The sequence below is a fragment of the Anolis sagrei genome, chromosome 2 (assembly GCF_037176765.1).
Source record: "Anolis sagrei isolate rAnoSag1 chromosome 2, rAnoSag1.mat, whole genome shotgun sequence".
Taxonomy (NCBI): domain Eukaryota; kingdom Metazoa; phylum Chordata; class Lepidosauria; order Squamata; family Dactyloidae; genus Anolis; species Anolis sagrei.
In genome coordinates, this window is record NC_090022.1 from 173,886,252 (window position 1) to 173,899,405 (window position 13,154).

The window sequence follows — 13,154 nt, forward strand, 5'->3', positions numbered from 1 at the left end:
CCAAAAGGTCATGAGTTCGAAGCCAGCCCGGGTTGGAGTGGGTTTCCAACCAATTGTGTGTAGCCTGTTGTCGACCTTTGCAACCCGAAAGACAGTTGCATCTGTCAAGTAGGAAAATTAGGCACCACATTAAAGTGTGGGGAGGCTAAATTAACTAATTTATAAGGCCATAAAGAAGACTCCAGCAAAGCATTCCAGCGGGGAAACATGCGAGGAATACGGAAGTACTTCATCAGTGTCGCAGATGGACGATGAAAGCGACAGCTCCCCTGGCGGTCAGAAAAAGTTAAATAGCCTCTGTGTATGTTTGTATGTCAAAAATTGGCATTGAATGTTTGCCATATATGTGTACACTGTAATCTGCCCTGAGTCCCCTGCGGGGTGAGAAGAGCGGAATATAAAAGCTGTAAATAAATAAATATTTACTGAAAAATAGCTGCACAAGATAACCCTATCTAAGCAGTCCTTCAAATAGGAATAATTTGCACTGCCCTTCTCTACCCAAAGATTCCTTTATCCATCTAAGCCCAAAACAACTGATTTGAAGTAGATCACAAAAGTTTGTTTGTTTTTTTCATTCAAAGCACAAATCTATACTTTGTCCAGCTCATAAAGACGGCACAAAATATAAAATAATTTGACCTTTCTTCTACAGTTGTTACATTTTGATCTGAGTCACATATTTTCTGTTGTTGATTTATGTTGTTTGGGACCTTTAACTTCAAATATTGTTTTCCAACTCTTGACAAAAGTGTTCAGTTTGTATTATTTTATTTTTTAATATTGTTTTAAATGCACCTGCTGAATAAGGCTAATAGCTAGATTTGTTTAAAATTCATAGACACAGTGCTTCACTCCAAATGTTCACAGTAATAAAAAATCATCATCTTATGAAGTCCCAAGTAATCAGATATTTTATCCCAGGAGAGATGCAAGCTGACAAGCTTCTTCAAAATTTAAGACTTGCAAGAAAAACACTTCTTTCTGTGGGAAGGATGCATGCCAGCAGGCCTGTGAAAAAAATAAGGCAATCTGCAGAGTCAAGGAGAGTAGCGTATACTGGGAGTGACGGGCTCACCTAACCTTAAAAAAAATTAAATTAGAGCTGAAATTGTGTTCTAGACTCACCTCTTGCTGTAAACGCTTGGCTCGGCGTCCGTAAGTGTTGAACTTGGAAGGCTGGACTGACTGGCGTAAAGGGATGCTGTGTGGCTTATACTCCTTGTCCTTTTCCTCATTGTCAAATGGGTGGGTATTGCACTGTTTGGAGGGAGAACAGCTTTAAGACTAAGTCAACATCCTCACTGTAATCACCCTACCCCTATGGGTCAGAGGCATAAACATCACCCAGGCTTTGCCATGGCAAAACAACACAATTAGTGACAAGGGCTCAACGGTTTCCACCATCCACTCTAACAAATCATTCTCTTCACATAAAAAAAACCCCATAAGGCTTGTGTTTTGAAGAATCCTGTGAGTAATAGGAAATAGAAGGTAACTGAAAATTTTAAAAGTTTAAAGACAAGTGGGGCCAAAAACTCACCACCAAGTTGGCACCCGACTGGTACATTTCATAAGGGTAGATAATACGCTCATAATGGGAACGAAGAAGAGAGCCAATGTTCTTTCCCGAAGGATAGGAAAGGCGCTGGGCCACTCGCGCCCATCGGCGATCCTTGCAGATGGCTTCATATCCACCTTCTTCCATCACAATCTGGCACACAAGAATGCTGAGAAATAAGAATCCTCCCAACAGCGAATACTGTGCAATCACTATACAATCAAGTATCATACATCCCTGTGTGCTATACTAATACAATTCACAACCCCTTGCCCCAATCATGACACATAGTTTCCTTCATACCAATTCTGATTTCCTTCACCCCTACCAATACCTTTCTGATTTATCCTGCAAAAATGCTTGTTAGGACTAGTTCCACCACTCTTTCCAATTCTTTAATATTAATTCTCATAAGTTTGTCCAACTTACTCTGCTCAGGCTGTACAAATCAAGGATTCGCCTCTCTACGTTTGGGATTTTCAGTGCAGACCCTTGAATCTCCCAGAATTTTGCAATCTGGTCTAAATAGTTCAACTTTACCCTGGTCTGGGCCTAGAGATAAGAACAAGACAAATTTCATTCAGTAACTCAAATAAGAAAGGACATACAAGAGCTTTCCATATATTCATGTGATGTTTCAGTTGACCTCAAGTTGGTTTTCATGGTACTAAGATGTGGCCAGAGTTGGCAATGTTAAAAACAACTTATGCATACAGCAATTCGAGCAGGCATCTCTGTTTTGGTTTCTAGGCATCAGCTGGAAGGTAGCAAAGTTTTTCTTTTAACAATTTGTTCCTGTAATTGCAACTGTCAGTCTCCGTATTCTGTGAGAAAGCTTCTTTTGAAAACCAAATTTTAAAGGGAAATAATTACATTAGCAAAGAGAAGCGGTCCTCTAGATATTGGAATACAATTTCAATTAGCTATCACTATTTATTTTATTAGCTAGGGAGGGCAGGAATTGCAAACCAACATACAACCAAACAAAAACAAAACTTTATTTATATACCGCTCTATCTCCCCAAGGGGACTCAGAGCGGTTTCCAAGTGACATCATCATACATACAAAGAGAACAGCATGAACACAAAATTAACAAGACAAAATAAGCATTACAAACCACAATAGCACATATATTTAAAATAATCCTGCCTGTTCAAGGCAGTTTAAAAGGCCGAGCCGGGCTAGTGCAATTTTAGAGGGCCCAGGAAATTAGGTAGAGTCTATGGCTGTACATTTCCAGGGCCTAATAGAAGAAAGTGACCTGGGTAATTGGTAGAAAAAGATATGGCCAATTTCTACAGTATATGGGGCAGAGCTAGAACTAGTCGTTCTCAAAGGTTTGTTGAAACCACCAGGTCTTCAGGCTCTTACGAAAAGAGGGGAGGGATGGGGCCTGTCTTATTTCTCCAGGAAGAGCGTACCAGAGGGAGGGGCCCACCACCGAGAAGGCCCTCTCTCTCGTCCCCACCAAAGGTGTTTGCGACGATGATGGGAGCAAAAGGAGGGCCTCCCCGGAAGATCTTAAAGTTCGTGCCGGTTCATAGAGGGAGATGCGATCGCGAAGATAGGCGGGGCCCGAACCATTTAGGGCTTTATAGGTCATAACCTGCACCTTGAATTAGGCTTGGCAACTTATCGGCAGCCAGTGAAGCTGTTTTAAAAGGGGTGTTGAAAGTAGGAACACAGATCATGGGTCAGAGTTGCTTCCTGCTCTTCCAACCCTTCAGTAGGCCGCAATGGTGCATGGGCAGTTACCAGGATGAATACTATAAGCATTGAGAGGTCACCATCAGTGATTGCTCCTCAGCTTTCAGTGTGTGGGGATCCTTTTTAGTTTTAGTTTCAAGAAAGTATTTTTTAGCCAAGGGATTTCCCCCTCCACACACTCACACACACACTAAATGTGGCCAAGATTAATCAAGGCTGCATGTGGTTGTCAGGTAAAACATTCACAGGCTATATATTTCAGGTACATGTAGTTAAATTCTCCTTTACACAGCACAGCTAAGACTTATCAAGTCTTTTACACTTTAATATCCATTCACAAGCCTTCCAATACAACCTACATTTTTATGCAAAAATCAGTCAACTGTGTTAAGTGGTGTTTACTTTCCATGATATGTTTGTTTAAAATTGTGAACCAAGATCCTTTATTTCAGTAAAATGCAACTCAGTTTTAAACATGTAAAAACGAACTAATTTTTGGAAAATGTAAGAGTAAAAAACAAGATAATCCAACCAAAACGTCCAAAACCCAAAATATACCACAGTTCTCTAGAACAGGGCTGCTTATACTTTTTCGACTCATTTTACCGCTTTACTCCCAATAATTTATTTCATGACCCCTTCCTAACCAAGAATTTTTTTTACACAAACCTGGGTATATAGGGATCTAAAACAGGTATAGAAATAAAACATTAAGTGATAATAAATCAGCATTTTATAGGATTGCCAGACAGGCTGATTTCCCTTTTAATGAAGTACATCTGAAGTATTTTCTACAGAATCCAATGTAAACACTGCGCATAGTTACTAGGTGGCATTCAGAAATCTTATACTATTGCCAAATTTTCGTGGCCCCCAATATTATGCTAAAGTGACCCAATTTGGGGTTGGATCCCACAGTTTAAGAAGCAGTGCTCTAAAGCAGTGATTCCCAACCTCCCACAATTCTAAACAGCTGGTAAGCTGGCTGGGATTTCTGGAAGTTGAAGTCCAAAATACCTGGAGGAGCAAAGGTTGAGAACAACTGCTTTAGAGCAACCTCATGAGAGAGTACAAACTGGAAACCTTAATAAGCCTGTTAATAACTAGGCACAATTTGGGAGTCAGATATTTTAGGAGACCAGCTGACTAACTGCAACACAATCCAGTCCTACAAGAACAAATTACAAAGAATTATATATTTTTGGACTTATTAAATTCTTGTACTCATAATATAGCCTATTATATTATATTAATTGTTCTGTAATTTACAGAAAAAACAGCTGTCAGCATATTTTGCGATATAAAAATTGACCTTTTAGCCCTATCAGAGAACTGCAAGGAAGAGATTTTTCACACATCTACATCCCCCAAACTGCTAAACTCACCTCTAATTCATTAAGCCTCTGTATCCTTGGGGTAAACCGGAAGTTATCCACCTCCACAGCAAAGGGAGGCTGCCAATCCTGAGAAAGAGGTCAAAAGATGTCAATGTAATTAGAAGCCCAATGTAGCAGTCATAAAGTCCATAATTATGCCTGAAGAGCAGAACCCACCTCTATGTTCATAGAATATGCCAAATAAGTATCCATCTTAATAAGTACATTGTCACGGGGTCCCCATTCGATTTCATAGACAAGGACAGTTTAAGTGGAACAAGATAAAATCAAACAGGAAAAGTTTGGCAGGAAGGAAAGACTCTCAGTTGTGTGATGAAATGGTTTTCATAATACGAAAGAGGGACATAGCTTACACAGGGATAAAGCTGACATTTGTGAAAGACTTAGCTTTATGCATGAATGCCTCCCAATGAAGCATGAATGCATTAGCGGATAGTATGTGCCCCTTTATCTTGACTATTATACAAAGTGAGTCTGACGTGGAAGGACAGGACATCATTAAGGTCTTTTTAATGAATCTACCAATCTTCATCACTAAGGCACTGGATGCGAAAGAGCTACACTCCTGATGCTGAAGGACAGATGCTCCAACAGTGGGTCAATTGCTTATGTCATCAGCTGCTGGGGACAAGACAAGGAAAGCCTTGTAAAGAGGCGGGTGTATGTGCTTGGGCGTGCCTGTGTGCAAGACCTCATAACAAAAGCTTTTGGGAAGTGAATCAAATTGATGGTTAGACATTTTATTTCTAAAGGCTGCAATAGTCTTCGGGATTTCCTCTCTTCAAATGTGAACCATATTATGGTAGTACATAGCCCGCCTTGCAGCAGCAGGGAGAAACATTTCTTTTTAAAAGCATGATTAAACTATGCAAAAGAGTTTGAGAAAAGGAGACAGGTTAATCATGTTATTATGTTGCTGATTTCTGTTTCAGTGTTTGAATGAAAAATGAAGATGATAATGAGATCTGTAAAAAGGAACGTGGGGTAAATTCTATTATAAGATCTTTTTTGGGACTCACACTTCGCAATAGGATGCCTCCTCCAGACACATCTACTTGATTTTGCATCAGCATTACTGCCTTCTGGGCCCACAAAAGTATTGAATCTCTATGATATGCCTCCTAAGGGGCAAATTCTGAGAGAGAAGCTGAATGACTGTAATGCTTCCTATATTTCCCCAATCTTCTGCTGGCCTATTAGACAAAGGCTTTATTACTAGGAAACACATTATTTGTTGTAGGTACCTAGAAATATTATTTAAGGATCACAACCAGTTCTATTTTGGCTTTAAAACTACTTTGACTACTATTAAAATTCTTGATCACGTGATGGGATGTGTATGGAAACCAACAAATAAAATTTATTTTCATTCCTGTGAAATGAAATGTTTAGCTTCAGATGTTGCTGTATTATACTACAGTTTGCATCTTGGGCCTAGTGACAGAAACTTATGAAAGTCAGAAGGGGTCAAGATGTAGATGAAAGTGTCATGAAGTTACAAAAGCATATGACCCAACCCATAACTCCTCTTATATGGCAACAATAGCAGAAACAGTGTCATTCAAATGTGAGTACTACCAAGGCCATAGCAATTGAGGTACCTACAAAGACAACATGCTCTGAAAATCTGGCCCCTTCCACATAGCTGAATAAAACCCCACATTTTCTGCTTTGAATTGGAATATATGGCAATGTGGATTCAGATAACCTAGTTCAAAACAGATATTGTAGGATTTTCTGCCTTCATATTCTGGGTTATATGACTGTGTAGAAAGGCCCTAAATTAGGTCTGGACAAATAAAGCAGAGCTGCAAGCCTCTCTAAAGCCCACTGTTACCAACCTCTATATGTAGACCAAGAGCCAGTGTTTCCTACATTAAGCCTGTCTGCTTCATCATCATATGCAACTAAACCATATCCTGTCACTGACTGCACACGTGATTATCTGTTCCACAGGTTACCCAGGGCCCTTCAACACAGCCATATAACTCAGTATATCAAAACAGATAATCCACAATATCTGATTTGAATTGGATTATCTGAGTCCACACTGCCATATAATCCAGGTCTATATGGATTTTATCCAGCTGTGTGGAAGGGCCCTAGTTATCAAGGAATATTCTGGGCATCCCCACTTCCAACATCTAAAGATGTTATTACCCATTTTGTCAACAAATATTCCTAGTTGATTTGTCTTCATGTGATGACAGAATTACTAAGTAAGGTCGCTCGATGGGATAACTTGGAAGATGCCCAAATCTTTCAACGTGCTTAAAGATAAAGCATTCAATCTCTTTCTTGATCTATGATATTAACTTTTTTTCCACGAAGGACTCCGGGGCCCTCCACACAGCCCTATATCCCAGCATATCAAGGCAGAAAAATCCCACAATATCTGTTTCACACTCAGATAATGTGGGATTTTTTGCCTTGATATTCTGGGATATGGAGCTGTGTGGAAGGACCCTCCTACAAAAACACAAACCCAAGACTTATTTCATTCAACAAGTTGAACATGAGCCAACAGTGTGATGCAGCAGCCAAAAAGCCAATGGGATTTTGGGCTGCATCAAAAGGAATATAGTGTCTAGATCGAGGGAAGTCATGGTGCCTCTCTATTCTGCTTTGGTCAGGCCTCACCTAGAATACTGTATCCAATTCTGGGCATGACAATTCAAAAGATTGACAATCTTGAAAGTGTCCAGAGGAGAGCAACTAAAATGATGAAAGGTATGGAAATCATGCCCTATGAGGAGCATCTTAAAGAACTGTAGAAGAGAAGATTGACAGGAGACATGTATAAATACATGAAAGGATGCCATAGGGAAGAAGAAGCAGGCTTGTTTTCTGCTCCCCTGGAAACTAGAACTTGGAGCAATGGGTTCAAATTACAGGAAAGGTGATTCCAGCTGAACATTAGGAAGAACTTCCTGAATGTAAGGGCTGTTTAGCAGTGGAACTCTCTGCCCCAGACAGCAGTGGAAGCTTCTTCCTTGGAAGCTTTTAAACAGAGGCTGGATGGCCTTCTGTCGGAGATACTTTGATGTTGCTTATCCTGCATGGCACAGTAATAATAATAATAACAATTTTATTTCTTACCCGCCTCTTCTCATGGCCAGAAGTGGGTTACAATTTAAATACATAAGCATAGCAAAAACACTACATATGGTAAAACATAACTCCATAAAAGTTACACACCAAAATGTATCTCTACAAATCAAATACTAAAACACACAAAACAGAGAAGGGCCCCCAGAATATCAAGGCAGAATAACACAGAATACCTGCTTTGAACTGGGTTATCTGACCCCCTTCCACATAGATGATTAAAATCCCACATTATCTGCTTTGAACTGGGATATATGTCAGTGTGGACTCAGATAACCCAGTTCAAAGCTGATATTGTGGGTTACTCTGGCTTGATATTCTGGGTTATATGTCTGTGTGAAAAGGCCCTAAGGCCCCTTCCACATTGTCCAATATCTCAGAATCTGATCCCAGATTATCTGCTTTAAAGTTGATTATATGAGTCTCCACTGCCAAGATAATCTGGGATAAACAGGGATCAGATCCTGGTATATAGCAGCAGTGTGGAAGGTAGCCTGAGTCCACACTGCCATATATCCCAGCTCAAAGCAGATAATGTAGGGTTTTATTCAGCTGTGTGGAAGGGGCCTGGATAGCCCATGCAGTCTCTTCCAACTCTTATGATTCTAACACAGTCATATAAACCAGTATAGTTTTCCCCTGACATTAAGTCCAGTTGTGTCTGACTCTGGGGTGTGGTGCTCATCTCCATGTCTAAGACGAAGAGCTGGCGTTGTCAGTAGACATCTCCAAGGTCATGTGGCCAGCATGACTGCATGGAATGTCGTTAAACCAGTATGCCAAGGCAAAAAATCCCACAATATTTACTTTGAACTGGGGCCCTTCCAGACAGGCCCTATATCCCAGGATATGATCTGTTTATCCCAGATTACCTGGCAGTGAGGACTCATATAATCCAGTTTAAAGCAGAAAACCTGGGATCACATCCTGGGATACAGGGCCTGCCTGGAAGGGCCCTTGGTTATCTGGCATACATTCCAGTTCAAAGCAGATAAAAGTGGGATTGCAATCAGCGGTGTGGGAAGGGGCCACAGTCCCTGTTACCATAGACAGGACCAAGTCCACTCTCTTCAGCCCCTTGTACTCAGCTGTATAAAATCCACCCTGAACTGGATTATGCACTGAGCTGCTGACCGAAAGGTAGCAGGTTCGATTCCGGGGAGCGGTGTTAGCTTCCGCTGTCAGCCCTAGCTTGTGCCAACCTAGCAGTTTGAAAACATGCAAATGTGAGTAGATCAATAGGTCTGGCGGGAAGGTAACAGCACTCCATGCAGTCATGATGGCCACATGACCCTGGAGGTGTCTACGGACAACGTCGGCTCTTCGGCTTAGAAATGGAGATGAGCACCACCCACCAGAGTCAGACACAACTGGACTTTATCTCAGGGGACAACCTTTACTAAGAACCTGTAACAGCCCCAGCTTCTGCCAACCTAGCAGTTCGAAAACATGCAAATGTGAGTAGATCAATAGGTACCGCCCCGATGGGAAGGTAAGGGCGCTCCATGCAGTCATGCTGGCCACATGACCCTTGAGGTGTCTACGGACATCAGCTCTTCTGCTTAGAAATGGAGATGAGCACCACCCACCAGAGTCAGACACAACTGGACTTTATGTCAGGGGACAACCTTTACTAAGAACTTGTAACAGCCCCAGCTTCTGCCAACCTAGCAGTTCGAAAACATGCAAATGTGAGTAGATGGGAAAGTAAGGGCGCTCCATGCAGTCATGCTGGCCACATGACCTTGGAGGTGTCTACTTAATGTCAGGGGACAACCTTTACCTTTTTTTTTTTGGTGGACTCTGATAATCCAGTTCAAGGTAGATACTGTGGGTTATTTTGCCTTGATATTCTGGGTTATATGGCTGTGTGGAAGGCCTCTTCCATTAGGTGGCATCTTGTGTTTCCCTCCCATAGGATTCCCCATCACAACGAATTCCGTGAAACACACACAGCTTCCGGGGGGGAGGGGGGAGAGGGAGAAAACCCCAACCCGTAGCAAACCCCCCATGGATGTCCTCCAGGTCCTTACCGCGGGAGGGCGGATCTTGCAGATGCCGCTCTTCTCTGCAATGGGCCGGATCTTGGCGATGTAGCCCAGGGGGTCGCTGAATTCGGCCCAGCTGGGCTCGAAGACGGGGCACTCGGGGGGCGGGAGGAAGTCCTCCGGGGGCAGGATCGGGTCGGAGTCCCCCGCGGGCCAGGGCGGGCCCCGCTCGGCCCACTCGCCCGGCTGCTCGGCGCTCCAGCCCTTCTCCTTCTCCGCCGGCGGGGAGCGCAGCACCCTGTCCCCCGGCTCCGGCCTCCCCCGCGCGGCCCGCTCCGCCCTGGGCAGCGCCTCCCCGGGCTGCTCGGCCTTGGGGCCCTTCTCCACGCAGTCGGCGCTCAGCTCGCCCGGCCCCTCGCGGCACTCCATGGCCTGCCGCTCCTCCGGCGCTGGGGGCCCTCAGGGGGCCATGCCCGGCCCCGCCTCCCGCCTCTGCCCTCCTCTCCCGAGCTCAGGCCTGACTAGGCCGCCCGGCCGCACCGGCCTCCCCTCCCGCTTCTCCGCCCGCCCCGACCCCCTTGCCGCCTTCGTCCCTCCTCGGCCTCCTCTCCCGCCTTCCGCGAGGCCTTGACGGGACCGCAGCCGCCTCCTCCCTCCCTGCGCCCGAGACTCAAGGCCTGCCGGGTCCCCTCGGCCTAGCCGCCGCCGCCATCTTGGACTCTCTCAATCCCCTCCACAGAGGATGCTGATGCTGCTTCCCATCAACAACAAAGCGTCTCCCTCCGCCGCCCTCCTCAGGGGTACCAATGCTCCCTCCGAGCCGCCCCGCACCCGCCTCGGAAAACGCCTCCCATGCAAGAACTCCCGCTTGGGAGCCTTCTCTGCGGCCTCTCTCGCCCGAAGGAAGCGCCAGAAGCGAAAGAAAAGAGAAGAAAAAGTCCCTCAGGGCCCCGCGGAAGGATTCAACCAGCAGGGAGATGAGGTTGCCGGAACTCCTTGCGCACGTTTAAAGGTCCGCAGAGCGCCTGCGCCAGAGGACAGAAAACAGGAAGAGGGGGAGATGCCTGGGAAGGCGGGGTTAACGGTGGCCCCGCCCATTCAGTTGTCAGAGCAGCCAGAGCCCCGCAGCTGTCAATCGGGTTCGCCTGAGTTCACTTTTCTTCTTCTTCTCCTTCTCCTTCTCCTCCTCCTCCTCCTCCTTCCTTCTCCTTCTTCCCCTTCCTCCCTTCTTCTTCCTCCTTCTTCCTTCTTCTTCTTCTTTCTTCTTCTTCTTTCTTCTTCCTTCTCCTTCTCCTCCTCCTCCTCCCTCCTCCCTCCTCCTCCTTCTTCCTCCTCCTTCCTTCTTTCTTCTCCTTCTTCCTCCCTTCTTCTTCCTTCTTCTTTCTTCTCCTTCTTCCCCTTCCTCCCTTCTTCTTCCTCCTTCTTCCTTCTTCTTCCTTCTTCTTCTTCTTTCTTCTTCTTCTCCTCCTTCCTCCTCCCTCCTCCTCCTTCTTCCTCCTCCTTCCTTCTTTCTTCTCCTTCTTCCTCTTCCTCCCTCCTTCTTCCTCCTTCTTCCTTCTTCTTCCTTCTTCTTCTTCTTCCTTCTCCTTCTTCTTCCTTCTCCTTCTTCCTCCTTTCTCCTCCTCCTCCTTCCTTCTTTCTTCTCCTTCTTCCCCTTCCTCCCTTCTTCTTCCTTCTTCTTCCTTCTTCCTCCTTCTTCCATCTTCTTCCTCTTCTTCTTCTTCTTCTTCTTCTTCTTCTCTTCCCCTTCCTCCCTTCTTCTTCCTCCTTCTTCCTCCTTCTTCTTCCTTCTTCTTCTTCTTTCTTCTTCTTCTTCTTCTTCTTCTTCTTCCTTCTCCTTCTTCTTCCTTCTCCTTCTTCCTCCTCCCTCCTCCTCCTCCTTCCTTCTTCTCCTTCTTCCCCTTCCTCCCTTCTTCTTCCTTCTTCTTCCTTCTTCTTCCTCCTTCTTCCTTCTTCTTCTTCTTCTTCTTCTTCTTCCTTCTCCTTCTTCCCCTTCCTCCCTTCTTTCTTCTTCTTCCCTCTTCTTCCTTCTTCTTCCTTTTTCTTCCTTTTTCTTCCTTTTTCCTTCTTCTTCTTCTTTCTTCTTCTTCTTCCAGGCAGTGTCAGTAGCTGCGTCACTTTGCCAAAGCAGGAGGATTGGCCTTATTCTGACTTTTGTTTGTAAATTCATCCATAAACAGGGCATAAATCCATCTTCCCTGGAAACTTTTAAGCAGAGGCTGGATGGCCATCTGTCGGGGATACTTTGTGTTTTTCCTGCATTCTATTATTCTATGACCCCTAATTATTTGCAATTATGGAGTTGGAAGAGACCTCATGGGCCATCCAGTACAACCCCCTGCCAAGAAACAGGAAAATTGTATTCAAAGCACCCCCAACAGATGGCCATCCAGCCCCTGTTTAAAAACCTCCAAAGAAGGAGCCTCCACCAAAGAGAGTCCATCTGAACATTAGGACTTCCTGTGAGAGAGCTGTTCAGCAGTGGAACTCTCTGCCCTGGAGTGTGGTGGAGGCTCCTTCTTTGGAAGCTTTTAAACAGAGGCTGGATGGCCATCTGTCAGGGATACTTTGTGCTTTTCCTGCATTCTATTATTCTATGACCCCTAATGATTTGCAGTTATGGAGTTGGAAGAGACCTCATGGGCCATCCAGTCCAATCCCCTGCCAAGAAGCAGGAAAATTGTATTCAAAGCACCCCCGATAGATGGCCATCCAGCCTCTGTTTAAAAGCCTCCAAAGAAGGAGAGTCCATCTGAACATTAGGAAGAACTTCCTGACTGTGACATCCGTTCAGCAGTGGAACTCTCTGCCCCGGAGTGTGGTGGAGGCTCCTTCTTTGGAAGCTTTTAAACAGAGGCTGGATGGCCATGTCGGGGATGCTTTGAATGCAATTTTCCTGCATTCTATTATTCTATGACCCCTAATGATATGCAATCACAGAATCATAGAGTTAGAAGAGACCTCATGGGCCATCCAGTCCAACCCCCTGCCAAGAAGCAGGAAAATGGCATTCAAAGCACCCCCGAGAGATGGCCATCCAGGCTCTGTTTAAAAGCCTCCAAAGAAGGAGCCTCCACCAAAGAGAGACCATCTGAACATTAGGAAGAACTTCCTGACTGTGAAAGCCATTCAGCAGTGGAACTCTCTGTCCCAAAGTGTGGTGGAGGTTCCTTAGAATCATAGAGTTGGAAGAGACCTCATGGGCCATCCAGTCCAACCCCCTGCCAAGCAGCAGGAATATTGCATTCAAAGCACCCCTGACAGATGGCCATCCAGCCTCTGTTTAAAAGCTTCCAAAGAGGGAGCCTCCACCACACTCCAGGGCAGAGAGTTCCACTGCTGAACGGCTCTCACAGTCAGGAAGTTCTTCCTTATCTTCTTTCTTGTAGTTT

At 44.8% G+C, this 13,154-nt stretch overlaps 1 protein-coding gene across 4 annotated transcripts in view; it reads right to left on the reverse strand.

The window, feature by feature from the left end:
• KDM5C (lysine demethylase 5C) overlaps nucleotides 1–10,745 on the reverse strand; it is a 36,049-nt gene extending 25,304 nt beyond the window's left edge. For 3 of the 4 annotated variants that reach the window (XM_060763268.2, XM_060763267.2, XM_060763265.2), the window contains exons 1-5: nucleotides 9,808–10,745; nucleotides 4,655–4,732; nucleotides 1,991–2,113; nucleotides 1,544–1,714; nucleotides 1,129–1,260 (exon numbers count right to left, since the gene is read on the reverse strand). In XM_060763268.2, the coding sequence (XP_060619251.2) occupies nucleotides 1,129–1,260; nucleotides 1,544–1,714; nucleotides 1,991–2,113; nucleotides 4,655–4,732; nucleotides 9,808–10,191 (888 nt within the window). In that variant the 5' untranslated portion in view covers nucleotides 10,192–10,745. The remainder of the gene's footprint in view (nucleotides 1–1,128; nucleotides 1,261–1,543; nucleotides 1,715–1,990; nucleotides 2,114–4,654; nucleotides 4,733–9,807) is intronic. The other variant, XM_060763269.2, reaches the window with a different exon arrangement.
• Between the last annotated feature and the right edge of the window lie 2,409 nt (nucleotides 10,746–13,154).